The sequence below is a fragment of the Chiloscyllium plagiosum genome, chromosome 16 (genome assembly GCF_004010195.1).
Source record: "Chiloscyllium plagiosum isolate BGI_BamShark_2017 chromosome 16, ASM401019v2, whole genome shotgun sequence".
Classification (NCBI taxonomy): Eukaryota; Metazoa; Chordata; class Chondrichthyes; order Orectolobiformes; family Hemiscylliidae; genus Chiloscyllium; species Chiloscyllium plagiosum.
The window spans coordinates 20,682,324-20,701,736 of NC_057725.1; the positions used below are offsets into that span (position 1 = coordinate 20,682,324).

Genomic DNA, 19,413 nt, shown 5'->3' on the forward strand with positions numbered 1-19,413 from the left:
ATTCTCCTGATCCTTGGATGCTGCCTGACCTGCTGCGCTTTTCCAGCAACACATTTTCAGCTCTGATCTCCAGCATCTGCAGTCCTCCCTTTCTCCTAAAATATTCAAGTGCACTATTAAGGATGAGATTATGGTGTACTTGGAAGTGTGTGATAAAATTGGGCTGAGTCAGCACAGTTTTCTCAAGGGGAAGTCATACCCTTGACAGATCAATTAGAATTTTATAAGGAGGTAACAAGCAAGGAGAGCTGTGGTCTGTGTGGATTTCCAGAAGGCCTTTGAAGTACAGTACAGGAAGCTGCTAAATAAGATAAGAGCCCATGGTGTTAGGGGCATGGATAGAGGATTGGCTGACTGGCAGAAGGCAAAGAGTGAGGATAAAAGGAGTCTTTCTCAGATGGCAGCCAGTGGGTAATGGAGTTCTGTCCAATTGAAATCACAACAATTCAAGTTAAGCATGAATGATCTGGATGAAGGAACTGAGGGCATTGTTGCTAAGTTTGCAGATGATACAAAGATAAGTGGAGGGACAGGTAGTGTATAGGAAATGGGGACACTGCAGAAGAACTTAGACAGGCGAGAAGTGTGGGCAAAGTGGCAGCTGGAATACAATGTGGGAAAGGATGAGGTAGGTAGGAAGAAAAAGGGCATTGACTATTTTCTAAATGGGGAAAGCCTTCAAAAATCTGAAGCACAAAGGGACCTAGGAGTCCTAGTTCAGAACACTTAAGGTTAACATGCAGGTTCAGTTGGCATTTAGAAAGGCAAATGCAATATTGGCATTCATTCAAGAAGGCTAGAATACAAGAGCATAAATATACTGTTAAAGCTGCATAAGGCTCTGGAATATTATGAGCAGATTTGTGCCCATATCTAAGGAAGATATACTGGCATTGGAAGAGACCCAGAGAGGTTCACAAGAATGATCCCAGTGATGAAAGGTTTGTCATATGAAAAGTGATTGAGGGCTCTGGGTCTGTGCTTGATGGAGTTTAGAAAGATATGGGGGGAATCTGATTGAAACTTCCAGAGTACTGAGAGGCCTGAATGGAGTGCATGTAGAGAAGACGTTTCCACCTGTAGGAGGAACCACGACTTGAGGACACAGCCTCAGAACAAAGGGATGACCCTTTAGAACTGAGTCTAGAGTAGAGTGGTGCTGGAAAAGCACAGCAGGTCAGGCAGCATCTGAGGAGCAGGAAAATCGACGTTCCAGGCAAAAGCCCTTCATCACTCTGATCTCCAGCATCTGCAGTCCTCACTTTTGCCTTTAGAACTGAGATGAGGAATTTCTTCAGCCAGAAGAAATTCTGTGTGGAACTGTGTGGAACTCATTGCTGCAGAGGGCTGTGAAGGCCAAATCATTTAGTGTGTTTAAGACAGGGATAGAAAGGTTCCTGATTCATAAGGGGATCAACGTTATGCAAGGAAAGGCAAGAGAATGGAGTTGAGTAACACAGCAGCCATGATTGAATTGCAAAGCAGACTCAATGGGCTGAATTCTGCAGATGTCTCCCAATTGTATCTGATACCAGTAATGATCTAGGGCAGAGGAATATTTTATATAAAGGACACAAAACTTTATTGTGAGCTTAGGGAATTATAAACAGAATTTTAAAGAAAATGACTATAATTGGCTTTTCTGTCAGGATTTAGGCTCCCATCAGTTTGTTTTAAATTAGTTGACATCACAGTTGATTCCTTAGTGGTACATTTCCAGTACTCACACTGGCTTTTGATGCTTTCAGTATCTCACAGCTGGCCTGTATGGGATCTGTACTCCAAAATGCATATGTTGATATGGAATACACTTATCTGGGGTAGCTGTTGCCAATAACACAGTTCAGCACTGTGTGGTACAAAGTGGGTCATGTTCCTGTCAGATGGAACCACTGTCCATTTTCTGCTACCAGCTGATTGGGCAGAGGCACAACATTTGGAAGCCAGTGAAAAAGCCAAACTTATATACAGTTTACAGCCTCCTTTTGATAAGTCTGACTGACATTTCCTTCAGGTGGTAAAGATTCATTGAGGGAACGGAAAGAAGAAAGTACTTGGGGAAAGTCAGTTGACAAAAATCCACCACTGTTGAGAAAACATAATCTTCACAAACCAAATGCAAAATAAACAGACAGTATGTAATGTTATTCAGCATTATTTAAAAGATTTTTGTAACTATTATTTTAAATGGAAGTCAAATTCTTTGAGAATCTTTTTAATAAAGACAAGTAAAAATGATATTGCTTATTGGTGACATGAAGAATAGGGAGTTTTGCATACTTTGCAAGATAAACACTACAAATGATGTTTCAACTTGTGCCAGTTTGAAAAGGAGTTCCCGTGATAAGCAAGATATGTCAACTGGGTGATCAGGTCGCCAAGTTACTAATTATCTTTGTGTCGACTTCAGGAAGTGGTGCAGGCAGAATTGCCTGGTAAAGCAAGCAAAGTCATTGTAACTAGAAAGAGATTTGTTGTAAAGGGGAATTCAGATTATAGTTCCCATCATAAAGAAATGCAACAAGGTGATGGATATTTACAGGTGAGTGCATGGAGATGTGTTATTGACCTGAGGCTCTGCTATTTTGTAGGTGTGCTCTCCTTGCCTGCCCACTTCAGCTTATATAACAACGGATTGTCAACGAAAGATGGTCGTGCTGATGCATACGCTCAACTGGAACTTCGAACCTTGGAGCAGTCCCTACTGGCAACATGTGTCGGGAGCATTTCTGAGCTGAGTGAGTTCATTGATTTTCACTGCCACAATATCTATTTGGAACATTTTTTCCAGAAAACACATTCTCCCTTTTGAAAAAAAAACACTTTAGTCCGTGAAATGTTTATTTCAGCTATGTTTTCCTTTGAATCCCTGCCTTTTCTATCTGGAAGGGCCCTGATTTGAAATTTGCTCCCTTATTTTATTTGGGCTTTTAAAAAATAAAATCACTTGTGGGGTGTATGTGCAGCTGGCTGGGCTGGAATCTTATTGCCCGTCCTGAGTTGTCCTTGAGAGCTGCTGCTGGTGGTGAGCTGCTGCCCTTTGATGTAAAGCCACTCTCTGGATGGATGCTGACAGGCAGTGTGTCTGCTTACCTCTCTCTTTCTTTTGATGTATTGAGAAGGCTTTGGGAAGGGATTGCGAGTGACTTTGTCTCCCTCCCTTTGGGAAGATGCATCCTCTTCTATAATTTCTTCCTACAACCTGTTTGAAATTCAGAATGAGAGGAATTATAACACTGAATTAATTCCCTTGGAGATTGTCATTAGTTCTGATTTTTTTTATTTGAAAAGTGCTGGGAAGGTTCCCCGTCATTTTCTGGTCATTTGAACCAATATCTATTACACAATGTAAGATGCAGTTATTGAACAGTATTGTGGGGAATGTTTATATCTTTGTAACTCTATCCCGGTTGATGTAAAAATCTACATTTAGAGTCTAAAAGTCTATTTTTAAGGAAGTTGCTTTCAGCTACTGTAAAACTCTGTTTGATCCCACAAAACCAAAGAGACCTCAGAACTTGATAACTGTGCTTGCTAATTGTTTTCAGTGTTACTCTCCACCAGCAGCTCAGGGGCATGTGGGATAGGTGAAAGCTTGGAAATGTGGTGACATAGTAAATTGCCACCATGAATTGACATCCTCATCTAACTTGAATGGTTTAATGCTGAGAAGTACTCGATTATTACTGCACCTTACAAACATCATACCATGGAGCTCAAGGTGGAAGCAGCCACACTAACATTGAGAGGAAGCAAGACCATGACTTGGGAGAATCCAAGATATCTCATGAGACCTGGTAGTGAGTGCTGCCTATTATTTGAACCTTTTAAACTAAGACCTCCATCTACCAGTCCATGTGAGTATGGCTGTCTGTCAGAGGTGAGAAGTGACTTCTCCAGTGTCTTTGTCAATGTACATCCTTTGCACACAGCCATCAACTGGATTTCCACCTCATTGCTGGATGTGAGACTTGGTGTACAATTGGATGCCACTGTTCCCTACATGGCAACAATGGCTGTACTTCAAAAGTAATTAATGCAATATGAAGAGCCTTGGAATATTACCAATGCAAACATGAACTTTCACTTCTTTCAGCTATTTTGCTCCACTATTGGGTATTAATCTTTTAGTCCTTATGTTCCTTTTTGTCTCTTACAGAACAAATGGATTTTCTTGATGTCTTTCTCACCGTGTTTCAGCAAATCTCTTCAACCACACATGTGGTCTCTTGCTCAAACAGATTCACCTGCTTGGTTTCCATATCTGCCTTTTGGAATCATAGAGTCATATAGATGTACAGCATGGCAACAGATTCTTCGGTTCAACTCGTCCTTGCTGACCAGATATCCTAACCTAATCTAGTCACATTTGCCAGCATTGGCTCATATCTCTCTAAACCCTTCCTATTCATATATCCATCCAGCTGCCTTTTAAATTGTGCCAATCTCCACCACTTCCTCTGGGAGCTCATTCCATACAGGTACCACCCTCTGTGTGAAAAGGTTGCCCCTCAGGTCCCTTTTAAATCTTGCCTCTCTCGCCTTAAACCTATGCCCTCTTGTTCTGGACTCCCCCACCCCAGGGAAAAGACCTTGTCCATTTATCCTATCCATGCCCCTCATGATTTGATAAACATCTATAAGGTCACCCCTCAGCCTCCAACGCTCCAGGGAAAACAGCCCCAGCCTATTCAGCCTCTTCTCCCCCCTCCTCCATGTATCAGACCATTCTAACACATGGGGCTGAATTTTGCCAGAGAGGCAGTTGGGTCACCAACCTTGGACATATTCTTGGAGGCTTAATCACATGACCTCCCACCTTTAATTACTCTCCATAATGAAACCTGTCCCAATTATTTAAATTAGTAAATTGTGTTCAGAGTAATTGGAAACAGAACTCCATTTTCTTTTTGTCCCTTTTGAGAGTTTGCTCTTTGGGCTGTCTGGAGGATTGGCAACACTAGGAGGTATCAGTGGGGAGTGCAGAGTGTGAAATTTCACAGAGTTCCACATCAGGATGGCTCCCCAACACTGTTCTGTCTCGCGGCATGATGCCGGGGTAAGAGTTACCACAAGAATCGCCAAACACTTCCAGGGAGGTGGGCAGTCAATTAAACCCATGATCATCCTTTTTGGCACCAAGATGGTGGCATTTGGTTGTGTCGGTCTGGCCATCCATTGAGTTTGGAGATGGTCTTAAAGTAGAGAGCCATCAGTCACTTCTCTCGTTGGCCCAATATAAATGTGAAAAGTCTGCAGCCATGGCCAAACCCATTTCCAAGAGCTGGAATGGACCATTCAGTCTGTGAAACCTGCTCCACAATTTACTAAGGATATGGCGAATTGGATTGAGGCCTCAGTTCCACTTTCCTCTGTTTTGAGGTGCCTTTCTGTTTCAGCAGTGCTCACATCTCCCACTTGGGCAATCAGCCAGTGCTACGAGCCCCTCATTGGGCCTCCTCAGAAACAGGCTCCAGTCCTTAATTGGACAATAATCCTGGAGGCAGTCAATGAGGAACTCATTTCATGTAAAGTTGGATTACTGGGCACCTTGGTGACACACACTGGCTCAGGATCTGCATCACACCTTGATATCTTGTTACTAATGCCCTCAGGGAAACAGATCCCTTTGTTTCACAAAAGGAATATCATATAAATGTAAGCCACAGTTACTCTGATAAAGGAGAGGAACCAAAAGTTATCCAGAAGCAACAATAAACTTCATATTTTAAGTGACAGTTAAAAGGCACTTAAAGTGACTAGAAGACAATTTTTAGTAAAGTTAGTTTGTGAGAATGGAATTTAGTCAGAGAATCTGATTAATGGTGTTACATTACTGTTTCTGACTTGTGCTCCAACCCAGTCCTGGTTTGCTGTGGGAGCACAGCATTGCTGAATTTGCTGTTACAAATCTACAGAGGGTTTATTGAAGCTTTTAAACTGTCTTGTCTTAGGCTCGTTTTCTTGCCTTGCCTGCTCCCCATAGCTCGAGTGGAAAGCACATGCTTTGGAAGTGTTACAGAGAAGAGCAGCTAGAAGCATCCCCGGTGTAAAGGGATGAATTGTGAAGAAAGATTGAAGCTTAAATTCTGCAGTCTAGAGGGAAGGGCCTTGATTGTAAAGAGCAAGTTACATGTTAGCTCAGGACAATACTTTTAAAGACATTTAGCATGGAGAACAAGAGGACATTGAAGACAGTAAAAAATATTAAACAGATCTTATCAAATGATAATAAATGAGAATGAACATTTGGAATAATCCATCAGTAAATTGAATTGAATTGAATTTATTGTCACGTGTACCAAGGCACAGTGAAAAGCTTTGTCTTGTGAGCAATACAGGCAGGTCACAGAGTTAAGTAGCATAGATAAGCAAATAATAGGTAAACAACGGCCAACACAAAAACACAGGTACAGGTTAAGAGTTGGTGAGTCCATTCAGTATTCTAACAACAGATGGGTAGAAACTGTTGTGAAACTGGCTGGTGCATGTGTTCAGGCTTCTGTAACTTCTCCCCGATGGTAGAGGTTGTAGAAAAACATTGCCAGGGTTGGATGGTTATTGAGAATGCTGGCGGCCTTTCCTTGACAGTGGGCCTGGGAGATGGCTTCTATAGATGGAGGTTGGCCTTTGTGATTGTCCGGGCTGAGTTCAGCACTCTCTGTAGCCGTCTCCGATCTTGAATGGTACAGTTGCCATACCAAGTAATGATACATCCAGACAGAATTCTCGATAGCGCACCTATAAAAGTTGAAAAGGGTATTCGCTGTCATGCCAAATTTCCTCAGCTGCCTGAGGAACAAGAGACGTTGTTGGGCCTTTGTAGCCAGTGCGTCCACATTAAGGTGGTCCAAATTAAGATGAGTAATCAAATTTTAATTAGTTTTGGATTAATTGAAATACTCAAGATGTAGATCAAACAGCCAAGTGTCATCCAATACTTTTTTGTCTGTTTTCTGGTGTTTTCTCTACTTTTCCAATACCTTTCATGTCCAGCATTACTTGGCCTATTTTTGATCTAGACTGAATAAACAGAGTTATTTTAAATCTAATTTTCCAGAGATATGGAGTTCCCTATTCCATAATCTAATTGCATTCAGAGCCTTTTCTAAGGAGAGTTCCAGCCCAGTTTGTTTGTTTGGGAAAACTTCTAACTTCCACTAAAAGAAGCATGAGTATTGACAACTCTTTAGCTGACCAGCGAGCAGCATTGTCACTAAATGCACTGAACTGTGTGAGCTAAAAATGTGAGAAATGTTCAAATTGCTGCAGTGCTCAGATTATGCCCCTCAGTTAACATGAACTGGAAGAACTGCAAGGATTCTGTATATAATATTCTCAGTGAAAAGTGAATTTGTGCTTCAATATTTCTGGAGAGATCCATAAAGTTAAATAAAATAATAAGATAAATAAAGCATCCCACACTATACCGATTAAATGGCTACACTGATAGCGGATGAAAAGATGTAGGATTCATTTCCCTCCAGTCTCACCATTCACTCATTTTTGAAATACCAGAACAACCACCAACTTGGCTGTGGATCCTGAGGTCTCCTCAGTTTCTTCAAATCTGCAATAGCTAAAGACTTTTCCAGTGCCTGTTAACACTCTCTCTTTCTCCTGGAGCACAAGGGAATGTCTGTAACATGCTACTGGTGGCAAAACAACCTATTTGATTTGATTTGATTTGGCTGCGTTTATTCATTAAACTATTGACTAAAAAAGCCATTGGCATCCTACCTCTCCACCTTCCCCAGAAACTGAACCTCTGCCCCATGTCTGCCTAATATCTTGATTGCAGGCAGATTTCTCTGACTTCGTTTCAAAATCAGCTATGCTAGAAAATGTGTCGCTTGGCTAAAGAATCAAGTATAGAAATGTGGGAGGATTTGGGAGATGCTGCTTTATTTTTTAAAAAAAACTTATTTTTCTTGAATGTTTTGGGTTGTACAGTCTTTTGTAGGGCAGTTTATAAAGCTCTCCCAGTTCCCCTGTAAATGGAAGGCATGTGCATTTGAGCATCTCTTGTAAAGTGACAGGATGCATGAGTTTTGACAACACAGCAGCAGTTATAAACAGTAGTCGAGGGTGGCACAGTTGTTTAACCACAGCAGAATTGTAACCTCCTCTGCCATGAAGATCAAGACTGGGTTCAGAGTTGCATTTATTTTTCCTGGTGAGGTATCTGAGGCATGGACTGCCTACAGCACCATTAATTCAGTAACAATGTCCAATCTTGACTTTAGGAGCATCTTCTAACAAAGATTGACACTTTTATTCAATAAGGAATCATTAGAATGAGTCAACAAAGTTTCATCAAAGAGGAAGGTTTTAAGCATAATCGTAAAGGAAGAGTTTAAAGACTGAGAAGTAAAGGAGTTCAAGGAGGAAATCCCAGAGGCTAATATGTAGACAGTTGAAGGCAATAATTGATCAATGAGCTGAATGAAGTTGAACATTAGAATTAGAATTGGGTTTATGGTACCATGTATTCAAGTACAGGGACACAAGCACAGTGAAAGGTGTACAAAGTCACCATTTCTGGTGCCATCGTGGGTACAAAGATATCTACGTACGAAATCTTAAGTATAGATTAGAAGAATAAAGAGATAAAGATAAACATTCAGTTTTATAGCCCTTATAAAATAGGGGGTCCACACTGAACTTCACCTCGAGGAGGCCAGGAGTCAGTGATTAAAGAACAGAGTTTATTGCAGGGCAGAAGTCTTTGGTCCTCCTGATATTGGATTGGAGGAAGTTACAGCTAACCAGAACAGAATGTCAGAATCTGGCAAACCTGAGTCAGTGGTGAGATCAAGGGAGGTGGTGGTGACACAGAAACTGGGGATCACAGTGTTCACGTGGAAGTTGACCTGTTTCAGTTGCTGCCTCTGAATTACAGCATGTAAATAATAAAGAGAAGGAGGCTGGGGATAAATGTTTGGAAAGGAAATGGCTGTAGGAGAATCTACAGCAATGACTGGACAGGTGAAAATGGAACAAAGTGAGAACAGGTGACATCAGCCAAACAGTGAAGTCAACGATTGTTTCCTTTTGCAATGATTGAATATAAATGAAAGGAGAAGCTTTGTCAATACATCTCAAAAGCAAGAGCAGTGATCATGGGAAAATGTATTATTCATCTGTATCCCATATATATGGTCGTGTGTTGGTTTCTAATAGCTTTTTGCTCTGGTTGTACTGTAGGTGATCTGGTGTCTCGAGCTATGCACCACCTGCAGTGCTCAAACACATTGTCTCCAGGTGTGAGTCCGTGTCGCCATGGCAGACAGCAGCCTGTCACCTGGTCTCCCGATGCCCTGCACACACTTTACTATTTTCTGCGATGCCCTCAGATGGAATCGATGGAGAATCCCAACCTGGATCCCCCCCGAGTTTCCTTAAATAATGAGAGGTACGGTTTCATTCATCCGCTGTTACTGTTACTGCATTTTGTGATTCACTTTACAGCTTTTTGCCACTTCAATGCATTTTAATAAAAAAAATGCAACTTTTGTTCAAAGGTTTGTTTTCTGATGGACATGAAGTTAATTTTTTTTAAAGCTAGTTTTCACTGTTTGGATAATATGTGGATTGCCCCACAGGGTATGTAGTTAGTAGCTGGTCCTCATGGAGCCTTGATGTGGTGAGTTATCAATCTGAGTCATATACTTGAACAGATACAGATGTACAAATTTGGAGCACAGGTAGGCACTTTAGCCCCTCAGTAATTGAGAATTCAGCATGATTTATGATCTTTTTGTGATCTTGAATCCACATTGCTTCCCCCCCCCAATAACTATTGATGCCCTTGCCTTTTATATAACTCTGTAAAAACAATGACTGCAGATGCTGGAAACCAGATTCTAGATTAGAGTGGTGCTGGAAAAGCACAGCAGTTCAGGCAGCATCCTGCTCCTTGGATGCTGCCTGAACTGCTGTGCTTTTCCAGCACCACTCTAATCTAGAATTTTATATAACTCTGTCTTATACATATTCAATTTGTCTGAAGAGTGTCACTTATGATGGTGGGGACCTCAGGAGGAAGACAAGATGGATCATCTATTTAGCACCTCTGATTGACACTGGAATTCTCTAGAGAAGAGAATTGCAAAGACTTATGACCCCCTGAGAGAAAAAAACAAGTTCTCCTCATTTCCATTTTAACTGAGAGACACCTTATTTTTAATTGGTGTACCTAGTTCTAAAAGTAACACTCATTCTTCTAAACCACAATAGATACAAGATCAACTTGTCCAACCTTTTCTCAGAAGATAACCAGACACCCACATCTTACATATCAGTTCAGCAAAACCTCTCTGAACTGCCTGTAAACTATATTTGTATATTTATATTCATTCTGAAATAACAAGTCCATCATTGTACACAGTACTCCACATGTAGCCAAGTTCATGATCCATACATCTGCAACAACGCATCCCTACTTTTATATCCCATTGTACTTGCAATAATATGCCAGTGTTCCACTTGCTTTCTGATTTTGTTGTACCTTTATACTAACTTGATGTACCAGTATAACCAAATTATTACTAAGTACCCCAGAGGACTTCAATCTCTCCCTTCTCTTTAGTAATATTTTGCTTTTTCACTGCTGTCAAAGTGTACAAGTTCACCTGCGCCTCATTATAATCAAACTGAATTGAATTTATTGTCACGTGTACCGAGGCACAGTGAAAAGTTTTGTCTTGCGAGCAATACAGGCAGGTCACAGAGTTAAGTAGCATAGATAAGTAAATAATTGGTAAACAACGGCAGAAACAAAAACACAGGTACAGGTGAGTGTTAAGAGTTTGTGAGTCCATTCAGTATTCTAACAACTGTAAGGTAGAAACTGTTGCGAAACCGGCTGGTGCGTGTGTTCAGGCTTCTGTACCTTCTCCTCGATGGTAGAGGTTGTCGAAAAACATTGCCAGGATGGAATGCAGCTTTGAGAATGCTGCAGCCTTTCCTTGACAGCGGGCCTGGTAGACAGGTTCTATAGATGGGAGGTTGGCCTTTGTGATTGCCCGGGCCGAGTCCATCATTCTGTGTAACCGTTTCTGATCTTGAATGGTAAAGTTGCCATATCAGGTAGGGATATATCCAGACAGAATGCTCTCAATGGCGCATCTATAAAAGTTGGAAAGGGTATTCGCCGTCATGCTAAATTTTCTCAGCTGTCTGAGGAAGAAGAGACGTTGATGGGCCTTTGTAACCAGTGCGTCCACAAAGAAGAGCCGAAGAAAGCTTGTTGTGGATGACCACTCCCAGGAGCTTGACATTCTCCAGTCATTCCACCTCTGTGCTGTTAATGTGTAGGGAGGCATGAGAAACATCCCGCCAAAAGTCAATAATGAGTTCCTTCGTTTTACTGGCATTGAGAGCTAGGTTGTTCTTAGTGCACCATTTTTCCAGGTCTTTCACCTCCCATCTGTAGTCTGTTTCATTGCCATCTGAGATTCGACCAACTATGGTGGTGTCATCAATGAACTTGTGAATGGCATTAGTCTGGTATTTGGCGACGCAGTCATGAGTATACAGTGAGTACAGTAGGGGGCTGAGTACGCACCGCAGGGGGGCTTCAGTGTTGAGTTTTAGTGAGGATGAAATATTGTCCCCAATCTTCACTGACTGTGGCCTGTGGGTCCAGTTGCAGAGAATGGGGCTTAGCCCAAGATCACAAAGTTTAGTAATCAGTCTCGAATGGATAATAATATCGACGGTTGAACTGTAGTCAATGAGTAGGATTCTTACGTAGCTGTTTTTGGTGTCAACATGGTCTAAGAAGGAGTGAAAAGCAAGTGATATGGCATCTGATGTGGATAAGCAAATTGGAGTGGGTCAAGAGTAGCGGGGAGGCTGGAATTGATTAATGCCATGACAAGAGTTGAGTGTGTGTTTTTGAAAAAGCACAGCAGGTCAGGCAGCCTCCAAGGAGCAGGACAATAAATGTTTTGGGCTGGAGCCCTTAATCAGGAATGAGACAGGGAGCCTCGAAGGTGGAGAGATAAGGTGGAGGGGGGGTGTCTTCTAATGCCATGACCAGCCTTTCAAAGCACTTCATGACCACCGAAATTAAGGCCACTGGGCGGTAGTCATTGAGACATGCTGCATGAGCCTTCTTAGGCAGAAGGATAATGTTGGCCCTCTTGAAACAGGCAGGGAGAGTGGCCTGCTGCAGGGACAGTTTGAACATTTCTGAGAAGACCTCTGCCAGTTGATCTGCACACGGTCTGAGTGCATGGCCTGGTACTCCGTTTGGTCCTGTTGCTTTCCTTGGATTCACACAAAGGAAATCTGATCTGACCTCTGATGCAGTGACTGATGGGATAGGTTTGTCAGGACTTGTTGGAATAGGTGTTACCTTCTCGCTGAAATTCTGCTCAAACCAGCCACCCAGCAAACTGAGCTAACCAACCCCCACTACCTGTGGTTGGCGAGATAACAATTTTCCCTGGCTGTTAGGACAATGACTTATTCTTGGATTAGTGTTGCATTATCAGGTAAGTGACTGGTACACCAGTCAGGATGTGTAGCATTTCCACCACCTCTCCCGCTTAGCCCCATTGGCACTGCACTGCTGCATTTTCAAGGTACAAAGAATGACCAGTGCAGGTGTGAGGCCAAAGACAGATGTGAGAAAATGACCACATTGTGCTTCAGTGATTTAACATGTAAAAGCCACTTTTAGAAGGTGTGTAATATGTCAGGAGTTTTGGATATATGTGCTCCTGTGAAATCATTGTACATGGTATCCATTTTCATTTACATATTGTGTGAGAAATCGGGATGGAAAAGCTGTACGTTTTAGAGATCAGAGGTTTTCCCATTATAGTGCTGACTAACTGCACTCTAACACTTTCTTTAAAATGTGACAGATGGTCTTCCATTTGTTTCCTTGTCTTGCAGGCTGTGTAAACAATGTTGAGCCTGACTGGCACTTTCAGCCTAACATGACATGGGGCTGTTCCCTTGGGAGGATGTGCTGATATCCGGAACAGGGCTGTCCTCACACAGTTCTCATTCTACTGCACATCCCCCTGACCAACCACCAAACAAGAATGTGAGCCAAGGTTGTACTGTTCAGTTATTTACTCTCAGAACACTTTTGCCTCTTCATCCAGCCTATATACATACATCTCTGTTCATCCATCTGAGCCTGTTCCCCCATTCAATATCATCATTTTTAATCAGATTATGACCTCAGTTCCACTTTCCTGCAAGCCCCCACTCCCAAGCAAACAATCCTTTCACTCCATTATTCATCAAGGATCACTCTAACTCAGCTTTCAAAATATTCAGTGATCCAATCTTCACTGCTCATCTAGCAAGAAGAATTACTCAGGTCAAATGACCTTCTGAGAGAGAAATTGCTCATCTCTATCTTAAATGGAAGATGCTTTGTTTCAAACAGTGTTTCCGAGTTGTAGTCACTCATAGTTAAAGGTTAATTCTAGTACTTCCCATTTCATTTTTGAAATGTGTCAAGTTATTTTGCATCACCAACAACCCCACTGGCAAAGCAAGACTCAAATTGTACAGGGATAACATTTAGTAATGATGCTTATTAGCTGGCCTCATCTTCTATATTGTGACCAGTATATCATGCTGCTAATGCATAACTTCGGCTGTGCTTTGTGGAGCATTACTTTTCTGTAAAAGCTGCTCTTCCTCTCTCCACTTGCAAAACTGATCTAGAATGAAAACATTAACACTGGGAGACTACTTTTTTAAAAATTGATTCAGGGGAATTGGGCTTCACTAGCTAGGTTTACTGCCTATCTCTCACTATTCTGGAGAAGATGATGGTGAGCTTCCTTCTTCAAGCAATGCAGTTCATTTTGAAGGTACTTCTACAATGCTGTTAGAGAGGGAGTTCCAGAATTTTCACCCAGCAACTATCAAGGAACAGCAAAATAATCCTCAGGAATGTGACCAGGCTTCTCCTGATCTTCCATTGTGACTTCAGGAACTTGTTGGAAATCTTGCTGAATCAGTGCAAGTAGCCATTTCCATTTTTACCTTCTACGTTAGATTCTCAATGGAAATACCTTTCTCTGTAGGAAAAGGTGGATGAGACTTTTCAAATGAAGGAGAATTTAATTCCTGTGGTGAGTGGAGAAAACATGAAAACTTTGTTCATTTCTTTCCTCTTATCAATGTGAGTATATTAGAGAACAGCAAGTTAAGAGATGGAAAAGACATTTGCGCAATGCAATGGAAAATTGGGTATAATTTTTAAAAGGGGTGAAAACAGGAATCTGACTACAATATTAAATAATTATTTTTAAAATCCTGCATGCCTACTAAATGTCATCTCAGTTACTAGGAAAGGTTGTAGCACCTGAGATTGTACCACTTTGGGGAGGACTGAGGGGAGATTCCATTCCAATGGCCTTAATGAAACAAATACATTACATCTCTGATAATATCTTCAAATGCTAAGGCTACGGAGTCAAGTTGAAAGAGGAAAGGTTTTTTTTGGTTTATGGGATGTAGGCATCACTGACTGGGCCAGTATTCGAAGCCCATCCCTCATTGCCCTTGAATTGGATGACTTGCTAGGTTTCAGAAGACAATTAAGAGTCAACCATCCTTGAGGTCCTTGCCGTGGTTCTGGAGTCTCATGTTGGCCAGGCCAGGTAAAGATGGCAGATTTCCTACCCTAACTAATATTAGTTTTTGCAATAATTGACAATAGTTATATGGCTATTATATGGACAGCTTTTAATTACAAATTGTTCTTGATTTCAAATTTCACATCTGCCCTGGAGGGATTTGAACCCATGTCCATGAACTTTAACCTGCGACTCTGTGTTACTATTGTAGTGGCATTGCCATCACTCCACCACCTCTCCAGGTACAAAGGTAATTTTGATTTTGCTTTCAGAGAACTCTACAGTGACTAGTCCTTGGGCAATCACAGCTCAGACTATGGAATAAGCCTCTCCCATAGACTCTTGCTTACTGGTAGACCCTTCATTTATTCCATACTCCTTTGGATCTCTAGGGTGTTGAGTGCCTGCACTTGCATGCTTAGCTGTCTCACTAGGCTGTATTTTTCTGAGTTCCTTGTTTCCCTAGTTCTAAATGCAAAGTAATGCTCTTTTGCTGTCTGTAATGCTGTAACTGTAAATGCTTTAGTTATGCTGAGATATGCATCGACAGTTTTCCCATACAATGTTTTCCTTCTGCTCCTCTTCCAGTCACCTTCCCTTCTTCCTACTTTACTTTATTGGTATCTGAGTAGTATCATCATTTCTTTCACCATCATTAGCATATTCATATCACAGTTCACATCAGATTTAACAATTTTACGCAGAGGCTAGTGAATATGTAAGGTGATTTGTCCAGTATGCAAAGACAAATTGTATTGATTATTGAAGATGTTGTTAATTGGGAGATGTTATTTGTTTTTGTGAGTAAAAAGCATGCATTACATTCCTACCTTATTTCAGTCTGAACAGTCATATTTAATTCAATATTATCTCGATCTGTCTCTCTCCTAAGTATTTCTATTTATATTTTAGATTTCCAGCATGTGCAGTATTTTGCTTCGTTATTAAATTCTTAATATTCTGTGACCTATATTTCCTTTGTTCATACAATTCTGGGAAGGTCTCCATTCAGAAATGTGCCACTGTAGACATGTTGGATGAAATGGATAGAATCTGGAAGGCCCTAACCTCGCTCCAATTGAGGGAAATGCCTATATGTAGAAAAAAAAATCTAAAGTTGTGATATTATGGAAACAATGTATAGTTATAACTAATTTTGGGATTTCAATTATGTGCAAACTATTCAGACTGGTTCTTGCAGTTTAACATGTCTTCCAACAGATTCCACCCACTATTTATTCTTTAAAAGTTTGAAATCATTCTGTCACACAAAGGAAATGAGTTAATTTATTTGAGATATATTTATCTCTGTTCAATCCTAACAAAGTTAGAAATCGCACAACACCAGGTTATAGTCCAACACGTTTATTTCAGAGAGCTGCTCCGAAAATTTGTGATAGCAAATAAACCTGGTGGACAATAACCTGGTGTCGTGTGACTTCTAACTTTGTCCACCGGAGTCCAACACTGGCACCTCCACACCAATCTTAACAATGATAACAATGATTTTAAATGCTAGGTATTCTTGCTAACATTCCTCCCTCAAGGAATACATTCCTACCCTACCCCATCGCCACTCCCCCCCCAAAAAATAAACCTGATCATTTATTCCATTTGCTATTTGTGAGACTTTGCCATCTGCACGTTGGTTAATATATTGACATACATCAATACATCAAAATTACTTGTTTGACTTGGTAAAGTTTCAGGACATCCCAAGGATGTGAAAGGTGCTGTAAAACTTAATGCGTTTAAGGGGAGCTGATACACTTAAGGCAGGGGACTTGATAAATATATGAAGGAGAAAGGACTGGAAAATATGCTGATGGTGAGATGGAGGAGGATAGGAGGAAAGTTGTACAGCCCCTGGCATTGACCACTTAGATGCATAACCCTTTTCTGTGTGCTATTATTACATGTAAATGAAAATTCTTTCCTTCTCAACAGCAAATATTTTTCATGTGAGTGCTTTCGCAACCTGTTTGCTATTCAACTTCATGATTTAACTCCCCCAGCAATATGTAAAATTTATTATTTTCTAGTTTCCAATACAAAAAACATTTGCTCATAATTTTAAATATATCTGTATGTCTAAATAGTTTTAAAGTTCGTAAAAGTATCAACTCTCATTACCACTTGTTGTTTATTTCTAGATTACTGTTGGTTCTATCAAGTCAATGAAATATTGCCTTTTATTTTAGTGAGCCGTGAGACCATTTCCTGGAATAATCGGGATATATTTAGAAATGCCCTTTTTGTATTATTAATTTGCTGATATCCTCTTTTTCTTTCTTTGCTAAATGGAAATGCACGTGCCAGCTGCCAAACTTTATCCTTTTCTTGGGGAAACCCATTTAAAGATTGCACAATGGATTGCATTCTAAACATAGAAAACAATTCAGTCTGTCACTTTAACCAAGGAACACAAACAGTGGATGCAGCCAAGGGAGACATTTGTCTACTGCAGCTTCCTGGTAATATTGTTAATAGAATCATTCTCCAGCTCTAATATCCATGGAAAAGCCTCTATGGAAGTCATGAGAACACTGGCAATTCTTTTGAGGATACAAACATATTGTTAAACATTTTGAAAAGCAGAATAGTTCAAATAAATCAAAGATGTTGTAAGAATGCTGCAGGTGGCATTACATTTTTACTGATGAAGACAGTTTCTTCAGATCAGAAAATGTCAGCAAGTGATCAACATGGTAAAAGAATAAGTGCAGAGCCCTTGTTCCAATGAATAGTCTGCACACCAAATAGTTACCCAACTCTTCTGTGTAAAAGGTGATGTGAATTCAGTGTACGTCCAGAATGTTGTGGTTTTCTTTCTGATTTCCACCATCCTTTTTATTTGTGAAGTACTTTATAATATTCCAATCATATTCGTACTGTTAAAAATATATTTCCTTCTTAAAATCTTTTAATCACAGATTTTGATCTGTGCCTAACTTTTTTGTAGAAACAATCATCTGGAATTCGCTGTACCCATCAAAGAATCAAATTATTACAAATTTCTCTGCTTCCCACCTTATCTATTCCAACCTATCTCCCCATGAATTGACTGCACACCGTGCTCTCAAATCCAACCCTGACTGTGTAACTACAGCTGCTGATAAGGGTGGCGCTTTTGTAGTCTGGCAGACTGACTTCTACATTACAGAGGCTGAGTGCCAGCCGATCTCCCCCAGACCATGACCCTACTATGAAACATCAGGCTACCATGTCTACAATGGTCACTAACCTCATTTCGTTTGATGACCTCACCACCATTGCATTTCTTCTGCATAAAGTGCAATTTTTTTCCCAGTTACCATGAGTTTTGAAGAAGGGTCTTTGGATCCAAAACATGGACACTAACCTAATTTCATCTGGTGATCTTTCCTCCTCAGATGTTGCCAGACCTGCTGAGTAATTCTAGTAATTGCTGTTCTTGTTTCTGAGTTTCAGCATTCACAGTCCTTTTGGCTTTTTACAAATTAACTAATTTTGTTTAGTGCAGTTTGGTAGAATGTGGCTGTGGTGGCACTGACAAGTGTTGATGATGGCTGTGGCTGTGGTGGTGGTGAAAGTGTGCTGTAGTAAACAGCTCTCACTACTGTCCAAATCTTATCATAAAATGAGAACATAAGAAATTAGGGGTTTGCCATTCAGACCAGCAAGTCATCTTATTGTTATTCAGTAAGGTTTTGGTCACAAGATAGACTGGTGCCAGACCCCAATCCTGCAAGAGCTGCTTATACCAGCTCTGACTGATGGCAGTTCCCGGGAAAGGTGATCCCTCCACAATCACAGTCAAGCAGCTGTGGCCATTTCAAACTGAAAGTAAAACTGACATCTTTGTCAGAGGATGCCTCAATGTCAAGGCACTATCTCTTCCTCCCTGATGGATCTGGAACTCCCACCTCAGATTGTGGGGAGGCTGATATGAGTGTACTGGAGCTTCTCCCAATGGTCCTCCAGTCTCCAAAACCTGCCCACTGTCTTTAATTGGGTAGCAACTGCCATTGCTTGGTCCAACCTTTTAAAAATTCCATTGGATGTGTCCACTTCACAACGTGCAAGGCCGTGAACTGGTGGCTGGGTTCTCTTCGCCAGAATTCAAAATCTCAGGTCAGAACCTGAGTCTAAAACCCAAAGTTGATAACATAATGTGACACTGAAGAGTAGCTACTCTGCTTGAGGTGAAATCTTTCAGATGAAATGTTAAACAAAAGCTTTGTCTACTCTCTTTGATTAGCACCAATTCATGTTATTCCCAGTGATGTGGCTAAAATTTATCCCTGAACAATGTCACAAAAACAAGCCTCTGGTCATTATCTTATTGCCATTCGTAGGAGCTTCCCAGTGCACAAATTTGTTGTGCTGGAAAAGCACAGCCAGACAGACATCATCCGAGAAGCAGGACAGTCGACATTTCGGGCCTAAGCTCTTCATCAGGAATGAAGAGCTTATGCTTGAAATGTCAACTCTCCTGTTCCTTGGTTGCTGCCTGACTGCCTGTGCTTTTCCAGCACCACACTCTTTGACTGTGATGTAGCCTACATTTACAACAGTCAATAAATTCCAAAAAGATTTAACTGCCTATCAATGAGGATGTCCTGTGGCCATGCGAGGTGTATAAATAAAGGACTTCTTTTGAGTCAAAACCTAGTATCCATAACTCTGTGGAAGATTTATAGCCTTTTGATTAAAGACATTTCTTTTCATCTCAGTCCCAGCTCCCTGCTTGCTGATCACTTATACCCAGACTGTGACCCTGAGAACTAGACTCTCCAAACAGAGAAACATAAAT

At 40.9% G+C, this 19,413-nt stretch overlaps 1 protein-coding gene across 1 annotated transcript in view; it reads left to right on the forward strand.

Annotated features, from left to right (window-relative positions):
* Nucleotides 1-19,413, forward strand: part of abtb2b (ankyrin repeat and BTB (POZ) domain containing 2b) — a 208,269-nt gene that overhangs the window by 148,103 nt on the left and 40,753 nt on the right. The window contains exons 3-4 of the mRNA XM_043705511.1: nucleotides 2,592-2,738; nucleotides 9,208-9,415. Of these exons, the coding sequence (XP_043561446.1) occupies nucleotides 2,592-2,738; nucleotides 9,208-9,415 (355 nt within the window). The remainder of the gene's footprint in view (nucleotides 1-2,591; nucleotides 2,739-9,207; nucleotides 9,416-19,413) is intronic.